We start from the raw sequence: 24478 nt of genomic DNA on the forward strand, positions 1-24478 counted from the left end.
TTACTCAACACCTGGAAAGTTCATTATATATTGATTACTCAATTTGAGAAAAACATCATAAAATCAATAAAACAACCAAATAAAACTACTGAAATGCAGTACTACTAGGTAACACTGGAGAGCCAAGGAAACCTGTTACAACATGCTTGATATTGACTATTTACATATATTCACTTTCTGTACAAAATTCCTTTAGATAACACACTAACTACTTCACTAGCTCAACCTTTTCCTATGTTCAGTTGAAGACTTATGGAATGTATTTACCTTACCACCTGCATGATAAAATATGAGAAGACTTTATGTAGGGCTGAGCTATGTTCTAGCCACTACTTTCCAATTAGCAAGTTTTTTTTTTTTTTTTTTTTACATCAAAATACTTCTACAAAGTAAACAGCTTCAACAAATGACCTGGATAAAAATAACAGTCCTGCTAACATGGCTAAATATTTATTATTACCTTCTCCAATTCTTTCTTTCTCTCCAAATAGACAAAAGTTTCACATAAAAAATACTTATAAAATACAAATTTTCTGCAAAGTGACAGTGTAACTATAATTTGCCAAATATGCTAATACTTAAATACCAATATTTTCATAGATATATAGTACACAAAACTGCAAAAATCAGTTATAACTTGATACTTTCATAAAAACAATTAGTGGAAACAGCTATATATATAAGGTACAGCAACAAATATCACTGCTATTCTTTGAAAATGTTTCTGTGGAACACTTAAAAGATTAAAATTAACAAGTCATAGAACAGTTTAGCCAGACCACCAAGCTATACTGTTGTTATCATGTACTAAGCTGGCCATATGCCAGCACAGACTGAAATTCTTTCCTCTCAGAGGGCTGGCCGGAAATTAACAAAATTATATAAGATAACTAGAACAAATTCTTATGTCGTTCATTTCTGCAGTGTCTAAACACCTGTTATTAAACCAATTTCTAAAATATTTTATTATATATAGTATAATACACTCTCTAGAAGTTCCCTTCACATTAATGTGTCCGTAACTGATAATCCCCGTTTTGGGTGATATAACGAACCCATGGCAAGGCCTGGTAGCCTGACTTCTCAATAATCTTCAGATATCGAACCTGTAAAAGAAATTGAAATAACAATCTGGGAGAAAATGAAGCTGAAATCACTTAGGATTAATAACTTACAATTAGGCACATATATTGAATTCTTATTGGTCTTTATCTCTGCTTAACTAAATCCATCCTCTCATGAGCAACATGCTCAATAACAAAGTGCACGTAACTAAAATATTAATTTTTTATTCTAACCAAGAACCAGGTCTAATGAACTGTGCTATAAGACCATGGCCAATCTGGACCTGGACCAAGGTTTATACGCAAAATGACATTTGTAGACTGAAGCCAAGGGAAGTAGCTGTGGCAAAAATCTTTTTACCAGTTTCATTGTATTTTCTAAGGGTATAGCATTGCAGTAGGTTTAGTAGCGCTAGCATTAGTTACTTCCATCAGAGCCATGTGCCTAATTATTAAGAAAAACTCAACAAACCTAAACATGCATATAACATATATTCAACCATGTCTGAATTCACTGCCCAAGACTGGGTGCCACCAGACACCCAAGCACTGGAACTATTAAAGCCAGATTTTATATACTATGACAATTTTCAGTTTTTAAGTTTTTCAGCTTTTCAACAGTTTTATTCTGCGTACATTATATTACTGTATAAGTGTATTATTATATTCAATAGGCAATTTCATTTTGATTTTTGTTTTTTTATGGCTGAACGCCAAAACAATGTACATAATGAATAATGTACACTACAACCAAATGTCATGTAAATAAGAAAATATTTTTAACATTATGAAGCTTTTACATTATTCTATATTGCATACGACATTACTGTATATTAATCTATATATTTTAAAGTTTGTTTTTATATGGTTTAGCACTGCTCTTATCATTTTTGTATTTTTATAGCATTTTACCATTTATTTTTCCTACTATAATAAAAACTGCTCTAAAGTAAAAAATACTCAAATTCAATACAGCATAACTTAAGGCATTACATACTGTACAATAAATACAGTTCATTAACAGGGAAACATAACTAATAAATAGTTACGAATCATGGTAAATTAGGTTAGCTCCCATTCAAAGAAAATGTGTCAATGAGGAAAACTATGAATAGTATAGTTGCTTGTTTCGTCCTTAAGGAGATACCCCTCCATGGTGTGCCAGTGCTCTCCATGGTGATTAGACTATTATGAAAGAAATATCTTTTAGCCTGGACTTGTATCGTAATGGTAAACACTTCCTATGTCAAAATCTGGAAGTAGTAGTCAACATAGTGTGTATACTTCAACCCAGTACTCTTCACTAAAGATCACTTGATTCTAAATTTTTTCATCAAGGATCAGGGAAACATCTAAACTTAAAAGTTAAGTGCCTATCTTTAAACTCCAGTTAAAAATTGCCAATTTAAACTGTGGAACAAGTGTTTATTTTTCACATGAAAGCTGAAAACCGTACTCTGTTTTGCAAGCACATGGTGGGTGCTTTCATATGGTCTCTTGTTTGCTAAGAAAGAACAAATAAGCCAAGGATTATTATATATAATATTCTAGGCTCAATAATGGGTTCAGCCTTGCTGAAGATGCAAGAAAATGCCCTCTTGTCTTTGAGTCCATTATGCTCAATCATGTGTCATAGTGTTTATCATCATGACACAATACCTGACTACAAGATCAGGCTTAAAGATATTTCTTTGATATTAGTCTAGTAACCATGGAGAGTGCTGATACACCATGGAGGGAAAACTCCTTGAGAACTCAACAGCATCTACCAAAATTAGATTTTCCCTATGTCAAAACCGGTTTCATAAAATATGGTCCCTTCGTAAGGAGAACTTAATAGTTCAGTGTCCCTCACATAATAAGTAGCATTTAGAATTACCCTAAATTTAAATTAAAACCTACTACACTACTTTCACATTCCATCATTATTGATGTGTATCATTAGGATATGAGAAAAATTAGTGTTTTGTCTAAGGATTATACCACAAACTTTCCAATTCTCTTCATCTCCCTCTTTTCAACTAATTTTTATTCATTCATTAGGAATGCCTTATATTAAAGTTATTCTTATCAACTTCATTCAGAGGTTAACAAATCTCTGATTTCAGTATATCAAGGCTAGTAGGCCAAAGACTAGCCTATTACCAAACTTTGCAGAGATTTAGATATTTCAAAATCCAACTGCCACTATATCTTTGAGGTTTTACTTGAACCTAGGAATGTATTTTCCAATTCAAAGGACTCTATCACAGTTCCTTGACTTACCTGAATTCCAGATGTAGTAAAGTATGGAATTTCAAACCGAACTTGAATTGGAGGTTTTCCTTCAATGTCTTCACCTTCCACACTAGGCAGCCCAAAGTGTGCTCGCATTAAATATTCCTTGCCTCCCTGCAAAGTACGGTAATGTGTGAAAGCTGCATTAAATAAAATTCCAATAAATCAAAAGTAGTACAGTAGTTATGAATCCTGTGTATTAGAGTTTGTGATCTACTGAATCCAACATGTACAGACACTTATAAGTGCATGAAATTACAACCAACTGTATTTTGGGGTATCCTGTTCATCATTGCTAGGAAAACTACTTGCTTCCACAGTATGTTGGGGTAGAAATTTTAACCTATGTGGATACCTCTGATTTCTACAAGACCCTACAAAGGAAGAGCAGAATTACTATGACTTTTATAGTTGCCCTAGGATAAACTATCTCGATATTATCTTGGTTTTCAGTTACTAAGTAAGCCATCTATCTGTTCAGGTCCAACAATGGCAGAAAATTTTAACAAGAAACTGTTTTCCTAACATATGTTCAATATGAATGAAATTCTAAGGATGAGGAAGAGTTAATCACTTTCAAATTATCCTTTTTGTTCTCATGTTAATAAAAACTTCAACAAATACTTTGCAATGACATCTTGACAAAGGAAAAATGAAGCATGCATAAGAAAAATAAGGACTGGCTTACTTGACTAGGGTATCAACAAAACCCAAGAGATAAAATTAGATTTAGGTCACTGGTTTTCTCCCATTCACAACACAGGAAAGGAAGCCCAAAATTGGGAGAGCATTTGCACTATGTTAGCGACAATTTTTTCACAGTAAACATGCCTCAAATTTTGGAAATTGACAAAAACTTACAGGGAAAGACTTAATTGTCCAAACGATGCAGTTCTTTTCTGGCGTGTATTTCACAGACCCAACAGATGTTTTAAACTTGGGCGAATCAGCATCATTAGGAACAGGGATGATTATCTCCACATTGTTAGCTGTAGACCGCCTTTTGAACTGAGACTTTGCCTTAACCATGTATTCCACTCTGCTGTGAGCATGCCTTTCAATAACAGATTCAATCCAAATAAGGGGCTTTACCTGCAAATAATATTTTGTATGCATAAACACATAATACATAAGTAGCTTGATTGAACACTCTTACTCATACGGCAGTAGTTTAAATTAAGTACAACCTACAATGTTGACAGGGCACAGCGACAAATTATTGAAGCACTTCTTAGTCTGGTAAATTTCCTTAAAAATAAACAGTGTTTTATGCTAATAACATACTATTAGCAATATCCTAACTTTTACTGTATCTACAGTAAATAAATGTTCATTCCACAAAAAAAGTATTATATAGTACTTGTCTCAGCAAAAAAAAACAAAAAAGTAATGATTCATATACAATATTGCCCTTATCAAATAAGTATGTAAGCTTTCATTGTTAAAAATAATAAAACTATAAAATGGAAGGACAAGAGAAAAAAAAAATGGAGATTTATCAAGGTACGATTTGTACCAGATAAATTCTACGAAGCAAAAACTAAATACTACATATAACAGAAAATGTACAATTACCAGAAAAAGAGTAAAAATAATTTTAAAACATTAATATACTGAAACAAACAAAATTGATACCAAGGGAACAAGTGGTAAAGCCATAAATGTTACCAAACTACACACAGACCTGGACTGCGAACAGTGGGTTAAGGCTTTTATGAGCACTAGCCTTCAATGACCCTATGCAGTCATAAACTTATTTTAAGCTCTCTAAAATGTAGATAAGACAATATGAGAAGAGGAACTGCAAGGAATAGTGATAATCCTATGTGACTGGAAACTGGTGCATGCAATTATTCTTTTGCAACTGTCAACTTTTATGGTTTATACCCAATGTTTTACTACTATGTACTTTGATGTGGCATTCTTCCTGGAATAACAAAATACCACAACCCAACACTGAATTTTATTTATTCAAATTTTTTTTCCCTATTAATGTTCCTACAAAGCCTGCCACTCATCACTAAGCCTTCTTTTCACTAAATAGCATGGTTCTTATCTCAGGTTTCAACTAAGAAAATATCTGAGCAACAATGTTGCTATTTTGCACTGTAAAAACAAAAAGTGACAGTCAGGTAAGGTGTGGGTTCCATCACTCCATCAAAATCTTACTAATCAACTGAGTCATCAATAGAGTGCATTTACATAGCTTACAGCTGCAAATGGTCTATCCATGATCATAAATTGTGAGGCAATGGTTTGTAGCGATGTACAGTGGGTCCTCAAACTAAATCATGCGACATGATTCATTTTGTATCGTCCAGATTCTCAGACTCAACGTGATATTGCCAAGTAGTGTTATACTTATTTTTCTAATGTCATACATGTCTAAAAGTTTGTGAATTCACAGCTAGTCCTATTTTCCTTATGGTTATATACATAAATATGATCCCTTTTAGGCACTGATATAATTCGTAATCTGTGTCATTTGAACTGATTTTCTTTTTTTATGCTGCTAAGTTCAAAGTGCGGTGTGATAAGGTTAGCTGTGCCATCAATGACAGCACACTTTACATGCTCCTATAAGCTCAACAGTCATAACAACATTTTCAACGTAGGAATATGAATTAAAACAAGTTTTCTTTGAATGTAGAAGCTTTGGCTGTGTTTAAGCTGCCTGTATGTTGCAAAATGTTTTATAGGCCTAAAAAAATAATCTAAGCCTTCTGAGATATAATCTGTTATTAATGAATGTATTTGTAGAGATTATCTGTTTTTTGATGAATACAATAGGAATATGAATTACGTACAACCAGTTTTTTGAATGTTGAAGTTTTAGGCTGATTTAAGCTGCCTTTATGTTGCAAAATGATATATAGGCCTAAAAGAATAATGTAAGCCTTATGAGATGTAATGTTACTAATTTTTTTATTTATAGAGATTACCTGTTCTTTGAGGAATAAAAGATGATGATTTTGATTATATGGAGATGACGACTACTAATCAAAATATCATAAGTATTAATATCAAAGGTTTATGGAAATTCTCCTCGCTTTTGGTGTATAATTTATTCTTTCATAAGGTAACTTGAAGAACAAGAATGTATAGATAACCTCATTTGCTTTCTGGCCAGAAACTGTTAATAGATAAATGTGCCTGCAATATCTTGGCTTTGACAAAAGAATAATTGCATGGGCGAATATTTGCTAGTATGCCATAATTTTTTAAATATTTAAGAATTATAACAATTAATTATGTGTGAAAATCCAAATAGTATTCCTCTAACACATATAAAGTAAGTGTTTTCAAGATAATTTCATTGACGTTACTCAGTGTAGACCTTATGTTACACCAGGTGGTGGTTGTTGCACCGACACTAATGATAGGTCACACACGCTCCCCTCACTTGATATCAGTGGGCGCATTCTACTTTGGTATATACGTATTTACATTTTTTCTGCATTTAGGTGTAAAAGCAATCAAATAGGACATGTTGGCTTTGGAAGCATTATTAATGTTATGACAATTTTTGTTCGTTTTATTTTTATTTAACATTTGAACTAATGCTTGATGATGACTTCATTTTGGTTAAATGCTTCAGTGATGTGTGAAAAAAGTTTTGAAAATGTTTCGAAAGTTTTTTCAGAAATTTGCTACATGTGACATTTTCTTACAGTTTTGACATATATGACAGATTTCACTCTTATGAAACATCTTATGTCCATATTGTATGTAATAGTCACATTTCTACATTGAAATAATAGATAAATATAGAGCATTCTAGTTGCCAGGTTAGTAAATTTTGAACAAAATCCTATGGAGTCATGTCGCATGAGATTTGAGCATCACTGTACGTACTATATCCAATTGATCACAATATTACGTACTGTGCTTTTCTTACAGCCCTAACACTCTAAAATTACTAAAAATTTATGTCATATAACTTACGTGAGTGTTTAACCGATATGACATCAGCTCAAACTCGCCGTCAGGTGGGATGAATGAAATAGTCCGATCATTTTCAAATCTGTAACATCACAATGAAAATGATATTGTTATGATACAATAAAGTTTGTTCATACTTACCTGGCAGATATATATATATATATATATAAATAGCTGTATTTTCTGAAGTCCGACAGAATTTAAAAAAACTTCCGACACACGCAGGTCGGCCAGGTGGTTAGTACCCATTCCCGCCGCTGGGAGGCGGGTATCAGGAACCATTCCCATTTTCTATTCATAATTTTATTTCCACTGTCCCCTGAGGGGAGGTGGGTGGGTACTTGATTATATATATCTGCCAGGTAAGTATGAACAAACTTTATTGTATCATAACAATATCATTTTGTTCATGAAACTTACCTGTCAGATATATACATAGCTGAATCCCACCGTTGGAGGTGGGAAGGGACAGAATAAGAAGGATTTTGGGAAACAAATGCATGCAGATGATTTACATCTTGGTTCCACCTGTTAGCATAGCTGACTTCGTGATTACTGTCACCCAAGTCTGCTTCTGCTTTACTAGAGTTGCCAGCGAGGTAGAGACCTATAAGCTTGGTGCACGCTCCAAATGATCTGTCAACGGGGGCGTGACCACAATGTGACTAGACCATATGACCATACCATGAGGGCTAAGAAGTAAAATAAAATAAAATATATAATATTATATATATATCACCACCTGACCAACCTAGCCAAAGTTAAGGTGTTTTAACTAAGGCTTAAGAGTTAAGAAGTCGCCATTGGCGGCGACTCAATAACTAAATTAAGAGCTCTTCCTAACCATTTTCTACAGGATAGGATGAGTGGTACTTCTTGCCCCCAAGATTGTGTCTGCAGACACGTATGGCCCTAGCGAGCAGCAGATCTCATATACCGTCTTCACATCCCGCAGGAAGTGTGAAGCGAACACATAGTTGCTTCGCTAAAACGTGTTACTCAGTATGTTACTGAGTGCCATGCTCTGTTGAAATGCTTCCGAGGCCACGCCCTCACCTCATGAGCATTCAGATCAACAAAAGATATCAAATCTTTGTGCAAACACAATGAAGGAGCCTTTTTGAAAGAACTCCTCAACACTAAAGCCAGGGTGTTCTTTGATATGGGCAAGTCTGGTCTTTTTCGGAACACTGCAGATTGTCCGAAGGACTTCGACTTCTTTAGTTTTATGTAGCTAAAACTTGAGACCCGACAGGGCACAGGACTCTCTCTGGCTCTTGCCCAATAACTTTTGCCATCCCTTGATTCCAAGCTCCTGGCCCAAGGACTTGACGGGTTTCCATTCTTAGGCCACAACAGAAGGTTTAGCGAACACACCGCATTGTGTTCCCTAAAGCCAAAACTTCTGACGATGGCTTAAAACCTCACTAACCCTCTTTGTCGTATCTAGAGTGGTTAGAAAATAGGCCTTTTTGGTCACGTGCAATAAGTTAACCAAAAGGCGAGGTTCGAAAGCTTTGACATCAAGAACTTCAGACTACGTCTAAGTTCCATATAGAAAGCTTCGATCTGGACTTGCATAGTCAGTCCGTCTGTACTAAAGTCAGGTGACCGACCAGTAGACCAGTCAGACGAATCAAGGACAGCAAGGCTGTACCCTGAAGACCATAAGGCACTATTCTTCGCTGAAGGATGAGTGTCTGGACTGCCTGGGCGATTCAAGCTAAGCAAACCTTGGGGGTGTATCAACGCAACCCCCACGTCGTTAGCGAATCAACTCCTGAGCAACTCCTGACTCGAGCTTCTGGTGCCAGGAGAAAGGACGAACAGCAAAAAAGGCGATTCAGCCCGAAGGACGAATGCCTGACAGTCCAACCTGGTCTCATGTAAAACGATCATCGGGGGTGCATAAACGCAACCGACTTCGTCAACAAGAAACTCAGGGCTACCATATGTCACCTGATCTTGCACGATTGTCTGACTCCGAGAAAACAGGTGAGACAAAAAGTAGATGGTGAGCGAGTTTCGAGATTCCACAGAACTCAAAGATCGTGAAGGGCTTTGTTGTTTGACAGAAGCAAATCTCTGAGCCCAAAGGCCATCAACAACATATTTGCGTATTCTTTAATAGTTGTGACTGCCAGCTTATCCCATTCCTCAAACGGAAAGGGAAGAACGGTAATCTTATGCTGTCACATCTCGATAGTCTGAACGTGGTCAGACTCAGAGCGGAGAGGTTATAGGTACTTTTCGTGTTAGAGTAGACCGACTCTCTCGGAAAAGGTCCTTGGAAAGTGAACTAGGAAGGATGCGACCTCTGTGAATCTAGGATCTTGAAGGCCAACATGGGGCGATCAGCATCATTGTCGGCTCCCACCTGTGACGTCATAAATCATCTTATAACAATTCCTAAGCGTCTGAAAAAGGGGAAAAGAGACTAAACATCCATCCCCGTTTGTTTAATATCATAGGATGGCGTTTAATGGTAACCGCTCTCGGATCGAGAATAAGGGAGCAGAGAAGAAGAAGCCTCTTCGTCCTCAACATAGCATAGAGATGAATGAAAGGACGTCCCTAAAGTCTCCACAACTCTCAACGTACTTCTAAAGAAAGAATCCACTCGGAAGTCAGTAGTTGCTGCCGTCGATCGAGAAGATTCGTACGGACTTTTGCAATCCTGTAACGAACCTCTAGAGGGATCGTTTACAGTTTACGTCTGTTGTTATAATAGGCTCTTTCTCGTAAACCCGAACAGGGACCGAGAGAAGATACTTCCTAAGATATGAGAGAGCTGTGGAAGATCAGAGTTGATATGGACCACTGGTTCAAAAACTCGTTTCGAGGACTGGAGGGACGACCGAACTGCTTCCACTTCTCTCAGAAGTGAACTAGGAAGGATGCGACCTCTGTGAATCTAGGATCTTGAAGGCCAACATGGGGCGATCATGAGAGCTGTGGAAGATCAGAGTTGATATGGACCACTGGTTTCAAAAACTCGTTTCGAGGACTGGAGGGACGACCGAACTGCTTCCACTTCTCTCAGAAGTGAACTAGGAAGGATGCGACCTCTGTGAATCTAGGATCTTGAGGCCAACATGGGGCGATCAGCATCATTGTCGCTCCCTGTGACGTCATAAATCATCCAGGACATCTGAAACCCTCTCCAGATGTCCGGCACCTTCTTTCTATCACCTCAGGTGATACTTGACGCACTGAGAGATGTTCAGAATCATTCCTAGATCTCGAATAAAATTTCAGTTTCCCGGAAGGAAAACAAATAAGAGGTCAGAATTGCAGTCTATTCAGAGAAACAAACTTCTTTAGGAAGGAAATGGTCCCCAGCAAGCTCATACATTCCCTCTCACACAGTATGTTTACTTCCCTAATAAGGCTGCGCTTTACCTAAGCAGGAGAGCATATAATAGTGCAATGTTGCGGTAGGTTCGTAGTCCTATTAATGAGCACCGAAAGGAGAAAGATATCTCTGTTGAACATAGTAAGGCAAAACGAATGCAATGTTTATTCATTCATGTAAGAAATCCCCTCAATCTTAGGCTAAAGTCCGTAATGTAAGGGCAAGCGATACAGTTAGTCAGTCAATCCCGCAGGAGAGACGTAACCGCCAGCACAGAGATACGGTTATTCAGTCAATCCCGCAGGAGAGAGAGACGTAACCTACCGCGCATGACAGCGCACGAGCTGGTACTGGCTCGGTTGGACTGGAGGACAGTCACAGCAGCAGCTTACGAACGTCGCCTCTTAACTTTATGCCTGGGTTGCCAGCTACCCTATTCTACGAAGAAATAGGTCCGTTATTTTTGAGCAGAAAGACTCTCAAGCTGGTATATTTAAGCGAAACAGAAAACGCTAAACATATATATGAGTACGGTAAAGATAAATCGGAAACTCCTGGAAGGCTGCAGGGAGTAACGATTAATTGTCCTTAAAATAATAGATAATAGAACTCTCGGTTTGCCATCCGAAGAGGTAACTACAGCAAGTGTTATATGACTTGAACCAACCAGTAGTAAAATAACGCAAGGCAAAATATGATATTATATTACAATAAAGTTTGTTCATACTTACCTGGCAGACATATATATAGCTGAATTCGGAAATACAGCTACATACATATCTGACAGGCAAGTTTCATGAACAAAACTTAGAGAATCGAAGCAGACAGCTCAAGCTTCTTATGTTATTGGACATAAGCGTTCATTGACGTAGTCTACAAGTCTATTTCTTGTACGAGTCTGCGAATGACGAATGAGAGCTCTTCCGAATCTTGTCAATAAGAGCTTATTCGCTTACGCAATATCAAGTTAATGAGATGTTTGTCAATGAGAACTAACCCATTTACGGGACAAAGAGATATTTTTGTCAATGAGGGGATACCCACTTACTTGACAAAACGATAGTATATTGTCAATGATGGGAAAGTCACTGAATTGACATAACGTAATCCAGGAAGTCGAGCATTTTATTTTTCCGATTCCCATCTCAAACGAGGAAGGGGCAAGAATCCTGTTAAGAGACTGGGGTTTACGGCAGGTAGAACGACGATGTTCAATTCGGCAGCGTAGTCCCCGACTAGAAACTAACAAAATCTATCATCTGAAAAACCCTTTCAGATGGGCTAAAAAGCTTGCAAAATTATCCTGGGAAGAGGAAGAAACTCTCCAACCAGCTTCCTCGACATGCCCTCTCCCTGGTTCTGGGAGTCCGACAGAGGTCCAGGCCTAGAGGCGTTATGGGGCCGATCTGACGTTCCCTCCTGACGAGAGAGGACGTGAAGCGTCCTCTTCTTTAAAGCTTCTTAGAGGGCGCGAGTCCTTCCGAGAGCTCCAACCCTTGCGCGGGAGGACGCCTCGGAGGACGAGAAGCAATCCTTCAGGATTCGTGCACGTGCACGCACTTTGGCAGTCTGGGGATTTTCATCAGAAAAAACTGCTGAAGGCACGCCAGATCGGTGGGGGTTCCTCGTAACCCTCCTTCGGCTTTTGACATGCTCTCTCCCCGGGTCCTGGGAGTCAAGCAGAGGTCCCGGCCTAGAGGCGAAATAAGGCCGATCTGACGCACCCTCCACTACACAAGGGGCACTGTCACTGCACTTAGCCACTTCACTATTGCTCTCTAAAGCAAGCACTTTCGATTCTAAGTTAACGAATCGAAAGAGTATTAGAGAAAGGGCAATAACCTCTACAGACACTGTTTTAGGGCCCGAAGGCAACATTACAGGGTTAGGAGTAACAATAACAGAAGTAGCACTCTTCACAACAATGAAGGAGAGACCCTGACTTTTGTTTACTGATTAATTGCGTACATCGGAATCAATACTTTTTCCTTACGGAATTAGACATGTTTACTTATTAATTGCATACATACGAATCATACATCTTCCTTACGGAATTAGACAAATCTCAAGAAAGAAGCAAGACCCATACCCCTCGTGCATACCAAGTGCGGATCTACCGAAGCTTCGGTAGCCACACCCTATCTTTGCAGACAACACCCTCTGAAACTAGCCTAACTAGATTCAGATATCTTATGAAAAAATGAATCAAATTCAAATCAATTTAAGATAGCGTATGCCTAGCCACAAATCCAGTAAATAAATTAAAAGACAATTAGGATACTTAGCGGCAATGAAGTTTCCAAAATCCTAAGCCGGAGGTACTGAAAACAGGTGTTTTTCAGCACCGGCGACAGAAAAATTATGAATAGAAAATGGGAATGGTTCCTGATACCCGCCTCCCAGCGGCGGGAATGGGTACTAACCACCTGGCCGACCACTGTGTGTCGGAAGTTTTTTTTTAAATTCTGTCGGACTTCAGAAAATACAGCTATATATATATCTGACAGGTAAGTTTCTTGAACAAATTTTAGGATTTGAATGCCTGTCCTAACTGTTACACCCCATGAAGTTTTTAGGATATGAATACCTATACTAAGTAACAGTTAATTTCTCAATTTAAATACTCCACTATCCAACCCTAAACAAACTACTTATTAATTCTGTTTCAGATATATACAATCTGGATTCAATATATTTTTGTACTCTATGAAGTTTCCATAACTTGTGTAACTTGTATTAAGCAAGTAGACTGTGCATAACTTATTACTCAGAAAGCAGGTAGCAGCAGGAGATATTCCTGCTTGAAGGAAAGGCCCCTACAAAATCTATGTACTAGTAATATTTTAACCAGGCTCTATGAACAAGAATGATTTTTGCACTGTAAAAAAGTTATATATATTACTCATATTACTATACTGTAGATGAGGAGTACTGAAAGACAAAGGTCAGTGACACCTATAATTATACAGAGTTTAACCTGCAAAATAAAGGAAAAATACCAAATTTGTAACTATTTGTATTTTTCATACTAACAAACCTGAGGTCTTAACATTAGGATTTACTAGCGCCAAGCGGGAAACCGGTAGAATTAAAATTACACTTGTGAGATCCAGGGACTAATGGCATCTATTCCAGGTCACGGGGCATGTATACCCAGAATGCCCACGGCTACCTGTGACCCACCAGTTATATTTCTAACCCAGTTTAGACTGCTAGAGGGGTGGTTCGAGGTGGGCCTTTACCTGTTAAGACCTCGGTTTGTTAGTTATGAAAAATACAAATTAGTTACAAATTTGGTATTTGTTCATATACGAAACAAACCTTCGGTCTTAACATTAGGATAGACTTACTATTGGAGGGAGGTAAGTCTCTACAACTGACTGGGAGTTTGCCACCTTATCCATTTCCGAATATATAAAGGGAAATTCTAAGAGAATGGACAATGAACCTAGGACCAAAGATGTAAGCGGATCTATTGGTTTTTCCCCCACTGGGTGTAGATACCATTCTACTGTTTACTCTTGTCCCTTGCAACTGGATCCACCTTCACCCCTCTTTTCCCTATTATCCAGAGGGGTGTGTTGCTACTGAAAAGTATATCATAACCTAAGATAGCTTCACAGTATGGCTGACCACCTCACCTGCATCTAGTCCATTCCAGCAAATGACGGTACTCTCCTTCATATTGCCCATAGTTAAAGGAGTAGGAAGAAAGTAGTAAAGAAAAAAGACCAGTCATCCCATTCATTCTACTTCATACCTTCATCTTAGACTAGACGCAAACCTGGACCCGACAGGGGCACTGGATGAACTATATCACTTGTTGGGCCGCCACCACTGGACCCAAGGAAAAGGTGTCCAAGGATCTATGGGCAACATCTTTCAAATAAAATGAGGTGAAAGTTGTTTGGCGTTTCCACACCACAGCTTTCAGAATTCTATCCACAGACATTGTTCTTCTTAAATGCCAGGGAAAGCACTCACAGCCCCTGATGTCATGAGCTCTAGCTCCCACCTGGCTATCTGACCCTCTGTCTTCTGCCGTATAAGCATCTCTGATCGTCTCCCTTAGCCAAAACGATATTGTATTCCTGGACACTTCCTTCTTGTTCGTCCTGTACTTACGAACAACCTCCGGCACCCCGGCCTGAGGTGCCTTGTTCTCTTTAAGTACTCCCCTTAGTGCCCTGACGGGGCACAGAAGCATCTCAGCTTTGTCGTTGTCTACAAAGTCTGCCAAGGAAGGTATGGTAAAGGAGTCGAGTCTGCCGTCTACTATTGTTGGATTTGGGTCTTGGCCACAAATTCTGGGACAAACTCAAATACCATTGATCTCCAACCTCTCGAGTCCTTTATGAGATATGAGAGGCCATGTAGCTCCCCCACCCTTTTGGTTGGAAGCCAAGGCCAATATGAAGACTGTCTTCAGGGTCAGGCTCCTATCCGTGGACTGCCTTAGTGGATCGTAGGGGGTTTTGTCAGACTACTCAGTACCTTGGTCAGATCCCAATCTGGGCTTTTAGCTCCTTTGGTGGGCATGACTGTCAAAAGCTCCTCATCAGCATGGCCAACTCCCATGAAGACGATATGTCCACTCCTTTCATTCGTAAGACTGAGGCTAGAGCCGCCCTGTACCCCTTCACTGCAGATACAGACTATGTTTTTTCTGTTCTGAGATATATCAGAAAGTCTGCTAACTGCTGAATAGTGGTACCGAGTGGAGACACGTTCCCCTCTACGACACCAATCACAGTATCTGACCACTTTCCTTGACATACCGTCGCAGATGATTTTCTGATATTTACCTGCCATCTGAGTTTGCTGCTTTCTGCGAAAAACCCTCGCGCTCGGAGGAGATACTTGACAGTCTCCACCCGTGAAGCGATAGGGACTTCACCGACTGGTGGTACCTCTCCATGTGCGGCTGACACAGTAGGTTGCTCATGGAGGAAACTCTCTTGGCACATCTACTAGGAGTTCCAGTAGGTCTGGAAACCACTCTGCTTTCGGCCATAACGGGGCTACCAGGGTCATCTTGAGGTTCTGAGACTGCATTACCCTGTTCAGAAACCTGACGGATTAGACAAAATTGGAGGAAATGCGTTCCAACACGTCCAGATTGTCCCAGGGTGTTGTAGCGCATCTTCTGTTACTCTGCCTCTGCGTCTGGGACTACTGAACAATACACTTCCAACTTTTTGTTGTACCTGGTTGCGAATAGGTCTATGATCGGTCCTTCCCACAACATGAGCTCCTGTTCCCACTTCCTGTTGGTGCACGGACCACTCCGTTCCAGAATCTGATCCCTGCGGCTCAAACTTTGTCGGCCACTATGTTTCTTTTTCCCGGAATATACCTGGCCTTGATGTCTACCAGGTTCTCTATAGCCCACTGGTGAAGTTGAACTGTCATCACATGTAGCTGCCGAGAAACTAGGCCTCCTTGCTTGTTTATATAAGCTACTACTGTGGTGTTGTCTGACATCAATACCACTGAGTGTCCCTTTACTCTCTCTGTGAATTCCTGTAGAGCTAGAAAAGCTGCTTTCAACTCCAGCACGTTTATATGGAGTTCTCTGTCCTTGCAACTCCATTTTGCTGACACCATCAACTCCTCCATATGGGCTCCCCAGCCTTCTAGTGACGCATCCGAGAACAGCAAGAGGTCTGGAGAGGATTGTTGAAGGGGGACACCCACTGTCAGATTGTCGTTGTTCACCCACCACAGCAAGTCTTTCCTCACTTCTGCCGACAAGGGAATTTGCTCGTACAGGTGATCTACTATTGGTGACCAAAACTCCTTCATCCTCCATTTGTAGGGACCGAGATGTAGCCTTCCTTGTGGTACTAGCTTCTCCAGGGAGGTTAGGATTCCCAGCACCACCTGCCACTGTCTTGCTGTGGCTGGTGGTCTGTTTTTTCCCAGCAAATTCATTCACCACTTGTTTGCATTTCTCTATTCTTTGGTCTGTCGGGAATACTTTGGCTTGTGTTGTGTCTATCACCATTCCCAGATATTCCAAACGTTGACTTGGATCCAACTGCGACTTCTCCTGAATTACCACAATACCTAGGCTGTGACAAAGCTGCAGGAGGGCTGCCCTGTCCCTGAGTATTTCTCCCTGGACTTTGCTATCACCAGCCAATCGTCCAGATATCTTATCAGCCTGATCCCCTGAGCATGCGCCCACGCCGACACGAGGGTGAACACTTGTAAAAACTTGAGGAGACGTTGTCAATCCGAAGCACAGGACCTTGAATTCGAAAGCTTTCTCTGCAAGACTGAAGCGGAGAAATTTCCTTGAAGACTGATGGACTGGTATCTGAAAGTATGCGTCCTTTAGATCGACTGTCCAGCATAAAGTCTCCGATTCTGACTGCTTGTAGAACCGTTTTCGGAGTTTCCACTTGAAACTGGTTTTTCCTTATAAACAGATTCCCTTATAAACAGATTCCAGCGTTGACAGGTTCTATTACTGTCCTCCACTCCCCGTTGGCTTTGGGTACCAGGAAAAATCCTGCTGTAGAAGCCTTTTGCCGGACTGCATACTTGTTGCACAGCTCCTTTTTCCATCATCTTCTTCACTTCGTCCTGAAGAATAGTGGCCTTCTGAGATTTGTGGGCATAAGTGACGTGGGGTAATGGTTGATCTGTCAGGGGCGGGGTTACCTCGAACGGGATCAAATACCCGATCCTGAGAACATTCACCACCCACTGCTCTGCCCCTAGTTCCTGCCACACCTTCCAGTGATTTGCCAGGCAACCCCCCACTGGTGTGGCCGAGTGATGGGAGGCGCCCATCCTATCTTCTTGAGCCTCTCCCTCTTCCCCTATTGCCCCTTCCTCTGATGTTTCTATTGTGAAAGGGCCGATGAGTATCCTCTTTGGGAAGAGGGTCTTGTGACTCTATTAGGGATGCTATGTCTCACTGTCTTCTTTCGAGACATCTGCTGTTGTCTTCCCTCCAAAGGAGTAGTTTGACTGTTAGAGTTTTCCTAACTGCCTGTTGCACCAACCTAACGTTAGTGTCCATCCTTCTTCTATCATCGCCTCTTCCAGTATGACCTCTGCAACAGCAGTTGCGATTCCAAGATATCCCCATTCCTCATTTGCTAAACAGGGAATCCAAATCCACATTGCGGCTTAGTCTAGCCAACGCTGCATCTCTCCTCATTAGCAGGATATTTGCCCAAAACATTGGCACTTACATTTGTCAGGTACGCAATCGCCTTGGAACCTGACTGTAGTAATCTAATGAACAATGGTTCATCCACTACTTTTCTTGTTGCTTCCGAGGATGCAATCTTCGCCACTGCTGTTGACCAAAGGTCTAACCAAGAAGCAGCCTGAAAGACAGAAGAAGCTGTTGCTTCTAACGTAGCAGCCTCTTGGTACGTCATCGAAGGGCACTCCATTTTAACCTGATCCAAGGTTAATCCAGGCCTTAACCTTACAACATTAGGGTTCATTTGTCTAGACAGCAAAGGGACCTTCGGTGTCGTATAATATTTCCTTTGCTTTATCATTGGAGGGGGAATAAATTTAAATGATAGATCATTAGGAATTATCCCTCCCTGCAATCTTTGCGTTTACGTGTTGCAAGACCGATTCCGCATGACTCGAACAAGGCAATTCATACGACACCTTGGTATCCCTCTTTAATCCAGATGCCATGTCAATTCCAGGCGGAAGCATACTGCCCGGTGTTTCTGCCTTCTCCGAAAGGTTATTGAATTGACGAATCAAATCAATCACCTCTGCATACGAGGCCAGAAACTCTTGGTTTTCTCCTTCCTCCGGCTCTAGTGTACCATTCTCCGTCACAAGGGATGTTGTCTCGCCTCTATCTTCTGACAGACGGCCCAGAATTCCACGGCCGCCTGCCCCTACGGCCGCGGTCTCTTTGATCTTTGCTGGCCGCTGTTGGCGTCGATCCCGGATAGTCAGCAGGGGAATGAGAACGCCTCACTCTTTCTCTGCTCACGGATCTAGAGCGAGAATCTCTTCTAGATCTCCAAGATGAAGGCTCCCTTAAGACAGATATAAGTTCGTCTCTTTTAGTATTGGCATCGTTTTCGAGCGTCGGCGAGCCCGGCCTCGACCTTCTATTCAGACGGCCACTGCCTTCCACGAACGTATCCACCGAGGTTGCCAACTCTCTATTTTTCGTACTTTTAATAGGATCCTTATTGTCCTTCGTACGTATTTTGAACGGTTCCTTACGGGCGAAACTGGGACCTGCATTCCACCCTCGTGCTGCACCTTTTCGCCGCCAACGTCGATTTTACCAGAGGTATCGTAGTTTTGCGATCCGAGAAATGGCAACTCATATCGGCCGTCACCTCTCTTGCTTGTTCGGATTCTTGCGAACGGGCTCGTCTGCCAACCTTGTGCTTAATAGCCACTGACTTCCCGACCTTCCTGCTGACTTGGAAATGACAGTCTTGGTCCGAAGATTGAGGAAGAATTGATTCTTCTCCTCTTAGCCCGAGATCCGCCAGGAATCCCCTCCCGAATCCTCCTCCAACGCTTGACTGGCGCTCGCCGTGACGTTATTGGACTTAGCGATGACGCCGAACTAGAGGAAGAAGACGAAGAAGGCGAATCACACTTTTTCTTTTTGTCTCTCATTCATTCTCTTCTCTATATCCTGTAATTTCTGCATTACAGTTTGCATTGACGGGTCAGAAGGCGTATTAGCGTCTGGGTGCAGCGAAATAGGCCGAGAATCGGTCTTGTGAACGTCATCACGCCTGCCATATTGGAGTGTGACGTATGTTGTGACGTCATCCCTCTCGTAGGGAGAGACTGAGAGGTTTCTGCTGGCAACCGCACGTTTGCTGCCAAACTACCTCCCACGTTCTGCATCGCTGTAAACAATGAGTGTGATGGTGAAGCCGCGGCATTAATTCCCATAAATAAATTGCAAGCCCGGGGGATGAGGAACATTCAGCGCTGCCGGACCCTGCTGGAACCGTGACGTCATATAATGCGCAAGCAGACCATCCAAGGTTGGTACGCATGGTAGGCCTAGCGCTGACCACGTACCATCTAACCTATGCGCTTGAGGAGCAGGAGCCTGGAACAAAGATGGCAGATCTACCCCCTCTACTGCTGGGAACAAAGGAGATGCATATTATTCATAAGATTACCCAAGGCCCCTCCTGACGTTTCCGATACTGAACCGCTAGGAGAAACCGAAGGGGTATGAGACAAATCAAAAGCAGGTGGAGCAAAAATATGGAGCAGCCTGGTTTATTGCCGATACAAAAGAAGCCGGTAAGGTTTGGTCATCCAAAGATGGCGTCACCACCTTCCTTTTGTATTGCTTTTCCCATAGAACTTCTTTCCACTGTTCCACCGACCAACCGCGACAAACAGAACATGGATTAGTAACCGTAAATACGTTTTCTCTGCTCACTACTACACGTTGGATGAGGATCCGTCGACACCGAAGTTAGAACCTAGAAAACATGGAAAGCCACTGACTCCTGGGCATTTCCTTTGTCTCCTCTTCGAAACGGTAGACGATCCCGATGTTGAGCAAAATTCTCCATCATACCACGTATACACTCTTACCTCACACTGATCACACTCGGAGAGAAAGGTAATAGGAATGAAAAAAATGAAAAATGAAATGGATAAAGAACGGGCAAAGTGAAAAAACCGGCTTTAAATCAGATAGACAGTAACAAAACGTCTTATCTTAAAGGCGGTAGGAAAATAACTGGTGGGTCACAGGTAGCCGTGGGCATTCTGGGTATACATGCCCCGTGACCTGGTATAGATGCCATTAGTCCCTGGATCTCACAAGTGTAATTTTAATTCTACCGGTTTCCAGCTTGGCGCTAGTAAATCCTAATGTTAAGACCGAAGGTTTGTTTCGTATATGAACAAACTTGCAAACTGCTAACAAATGTTTTCAGTGACTTATGTAAATGAAAAGAAACTCACCTTGAAAGCCTGACACACGATGAAATTTAACATCTTCAAGTTCTACACTCTTACTCTTACCACGTCCAGTAGATTCAAAAAGTACTTTGTCATTGAGCCCTAGTCTTAATTCAGGCATTCCTGACAGGTACACACGCATTTTTATACTTCCGACAATCTCACTGCGGAGTACATTACCATTTGAATTTGCCTGAAATATTGAGAGATAAGAAATCAAGCAACCATCAATTAGTATTTTCATTATGCCAAAAAATATGAATTCTTCACGATCTCTAGAATTCAAGCAACTAGTGTTTAAACTTACTCAATTTTTTTTTTAATGTAACTAGAAAGATAGGCTGACTCAAAGAAATCTAAGTAATTAATGAGACAACTTAGTCCTGTTTCTGAACTCATCAAGCTTGCCAGAAAGATATATTTTTAATTAGAGAAAAAAACTAGAGCTCACACAACTTACCAAAAGATTTAACACCTTCAATCACATCTAAAAACACTTCATTTTTCCTATACTTTTATTCCTTCAGACCTCCATGATACTGCATTGGTGACAGCTATTGGGGGACGGGGGGCGATTTCCAATTTGTGACCCTCTTGTGTAATATACCTTTGGGTTTGGAAATACCAAGCAAACTACAGATTAAACAACCTACAAATCATTTTACATTTCATATATAAGTATAGTGAGGAAAAAAAAAGGAAACAATTATTAGCAGAATATTCATGGAAAATAAGCAACTTCCAGACTAACATGAAAGAAAGAAATTGACTTACTCTTGCAAAATCTTGGTATCAGTAGTCTGTGGGTAACCAAAGTCTAAGAGTTCATCCAATAACTCATAGATGATGACAAAGTTATCCCTGATACTCTCTTCCTCTAATTCCTGGTAATTAAAACAGAAAAGAGAAATTAGAAGTTAGAATGGCAATCGGCCCAATTACAGTGGTATATCTAAAAGTACTTAAAAATAAAATATCCAAAAATACAACATAAGCATGTCAAGTAACCGTCTATTTCCTAATTTGTGAAGGGTTTAAATAAAAACTTTGCTTGACAATTTTTTATTATTCTTAAGTAAGCCTTACACCTAACCAAATTTGGAGCATTTCTGCTTTTTCCTTTCAAGAAAGCTTTGTGATTTTTCTAAATTAATTGCAAATAAAAAATAACCAAAAAATTTCCCACACAGACAAATGAGCATAACACATTTCTAAGCAGTGATGCCCTTGAGTAATGAGAAAGTTAAACTTTTAGTAAATGGCCAAGATTGGCTGGGAGATGCAATAAATTGCAAAATCCTCCTCAAAAGTATTGCCACCAAACAAGGTAAATAAGGTGAAACTGAGTCTACTTACTTGAGGAACCCCTTTCTAATTTATAGTAGTATACAAGAGTAAGCATTCTCAATATGTACTTGCAATGTTCAATCACATTAGCAGTTTTGCATAAAACTTGCCAAATAGCCTTGAGTGTCACTGTCATGAAACTTGTAAGATGTGGCATCACCAAGGAAAGTTATACCCCTTCTATATATAAAAAATGTTGCTACTGCAGTTTCCTTGTTTGAATCCTCTATGAATACAGTCTCCTAAATGTGAGAGTCTAATGTGGATCTACTGTGTTAGTATACAAATTGAGTACTATTTTATTTATATTAACTAATCAATTATACAAATTCAAAGGTTTAGTGTTTATCATTTTTACCTATACTTTGCACACACAGCTAATCAGGGACATGGGTCTTACAATGGGAATCACTAATGCTTTTTGCAATGGTTCTTGAAAGGCTTTGGTACATAAAATGATTTTATAGTCTTAAAAATATACTTAATTTTGCCTAGATGCTTTTCCAGTGAATTGTGTATTTGTTGAACAAATCATGTCAAGGTGGGTCTGTTATTGTGATTAACAAGTTGAATTTCACTGCATTATCTGGTTTATTGTGACTGGAGTTTTATTTCTCTTTTTCATATGCACTGACTGTCCCTGCAGTGCTTTCGAAGACAAAAATACGTACTGGGATTCTAGGCCGGCCCTCTTATCCTCAGAAGTCTGACCAGGTAACCTGTTACAAACAAGCTCATGGACTGAGTTGACTGCTCCTCTCACAGTACTTCCTTTTCCTACAACAAGAATGGTAACCTTGACCCCTCTTCATAAAGAGGTACCTTTGGGAAGCTTACAAGCCATCTTCTGATAAGAAGTCTTCAGGGCCTTCATCCTGGCTTAGAAGATGAAGACTAGCTTCAGGATGAAGGGGGGTGCAGTTGATGAAGCAGATGACAATTCCTCCCTCACCTTGCTCCTGTTACACTCGGATATAATTCCTCCTGAAAGCAGCAGCAGCAGGAGTAGCAGGTGGGTCCACTGCTGAAGTAGGGACCAGCAACAGGAAAAACAGGACAAAATATGTTCACTAAAATCAAACAAGAAATACAGCCCAAGTTCAGTAATCCCAGCCAGCTCAGAGGTGGCCTCACAGCCTTCAAGAACTCCAAAAGCAGGATGGACAAAAGCATGTACGTATATAATAAATCATCCAGAAAAATAACAATTTGTCGAAAAATTATATTGTAATGATACAATTAAGTTTGTTCATACTTACCTGGCAGATATATAAATAGCTGTATTTTTCCGAATCCGACAGAAATTTAAACACTTACGACACACGCAGTGGGAGTCAGGTGGTTAGTACCCATTCCGCCGCTGGGAGGCGGGTATCAGGAAACCATTCCCATTTTCTATTCATAATTTTTATTTCCACTGTCTCCTGAGGGGAGGTGGGTGGGTACTTGATTATATATATCTGCCAGGAAGTTATGAACAACTTAATTGTATCATACAATATCATTTTGTTCATGAAACTTACCTGTCAGATATATATATAGCTGAATCCCACCTTTGGTGGTGGGAGTAGACAGAATAGAAGATTTTAGGAAACTATATATGCAGATAATTGATATCTTGGTTCCTTACCTGTTAGCATAGCTGACTTCGTGGTTACTGCCGCGTAAGTCTGCTTGTGCTACTAGAGTTGCCAGCGAGGTAGAGACCTATAAAGCTGGTGCACTCCAGATGATCTGTCAACAGGGGCGAGACCACGACGTGACTAGACCATTGACCATACAATGAGGGCAACGAAGTAAAACAAAACCACCTGGCGTAGCCTACCAAAAGTATCCCACTTAGACTAAGCTAATGGAAGGAGATCCGCCGCAGGCGGTCAACCCCACAACCATAACACAAGTTAAAAACTCCCCTAACCATTAAAGGATAGGATGAGCGCTACCTCCTGCCCCAAAACAGTGTCTGCAGCGACGTATGGTCCGAGCGAGTAACAATTTTCGTATGTTGCTTTCACCTCCCGCAGGTAGTGTGAAGCGAACACCGAATTGCTTCGCCAATAAGTGGCGCCCAAAATATCTTTGATTGCCATATTCTTGTGAAAAGCCACCGAAGTAGCAATAGCATCAACTCGTGGGCTTTCACTTTTAGAAGCTCCATGTCACTTTCACTACACTTCATGGGCTTCCTTAACCGTACTTCTTAAGAAGAAGTGCCCGTGCGTTCTCGACATCGGAAGATCTGGTTTTTCACAGAGCACCACAAGTTTCTCCGAAGATCTCTGCATGCTCTGGTTTTCTGCAAATAAACTTGAGAGCCCTGACAGGACACAGGACTCTCTCAGCTTCAGGTCCCACTAGCTCCGACAACCCTTTGATCTCAAACGTCCTCGGCCAAGGGTTGGAAGGGTTCTCGTTCTTTGCTAAGAACGTAGGACTTAAGGAACAAACTGCACTATGATCCTTGAACCAATGTGCTTGCTTATGACTTGTATTTTGCTAACCCTCTTCGCCGTCGCCAGAGCAGTTAGGAAAATGGTCTTCT

General features: G+C 40.5%; 1 protein-coding gene across 2 annotated transcripts in view; it reads right to left on the reverse strand.

The window, feature by feature from the left end:
• Nucleotides 1-434: 434 nt before the first annotated feature.
• LOC135214894 (AP-1 complex subunit mu-1-like) overlaps nt 435-24478 on the reverse strand; it is a 69310-nt gene continuing 45266 nt past the window's right edge. Inside the window, exons 8-11 of one of the 2 annotated variants that reach the window (XM_064249344.1) lie at nt 7287-7365; nt 4203-4433; nt 3330-3455; nt 435-1106 (exon numbers count right to left, since the gene is read on the reverse strand). In XM_064249344.1, the coding sequence (XP_064105414.1) occupies nt 1008-1106; nt 3330-3455; nt 4203-4433; nt 7287-7365 (535 nt within the window). In that variant the 3' untranslated portion in view covers nt 435-1007. The remainder of the gene's footprint in view (nt 1107-3329; nt 3456-4202; nt 4434-7286; nt 7366-24478) is intronic. The other variant, XM_064249343.1, reaches the window with a different exon arrangement.

The sequence above is a fragment of the Macrobrachium nipponense genome, chromosome 46 (assembly GCF_015104395.2).
Source record: "Macrobrachium nipponense isolate FS-2020 chromosome 46, ASM1510439v2, whole genome shotgun sequence".
Taxonomy (NCBI): Eukaryota; Metazoa; Arthropoda; class Malacostraca; order Decapoda; family Palaemonidae; genus Macrobrachium; species Macrobrachium nipponense.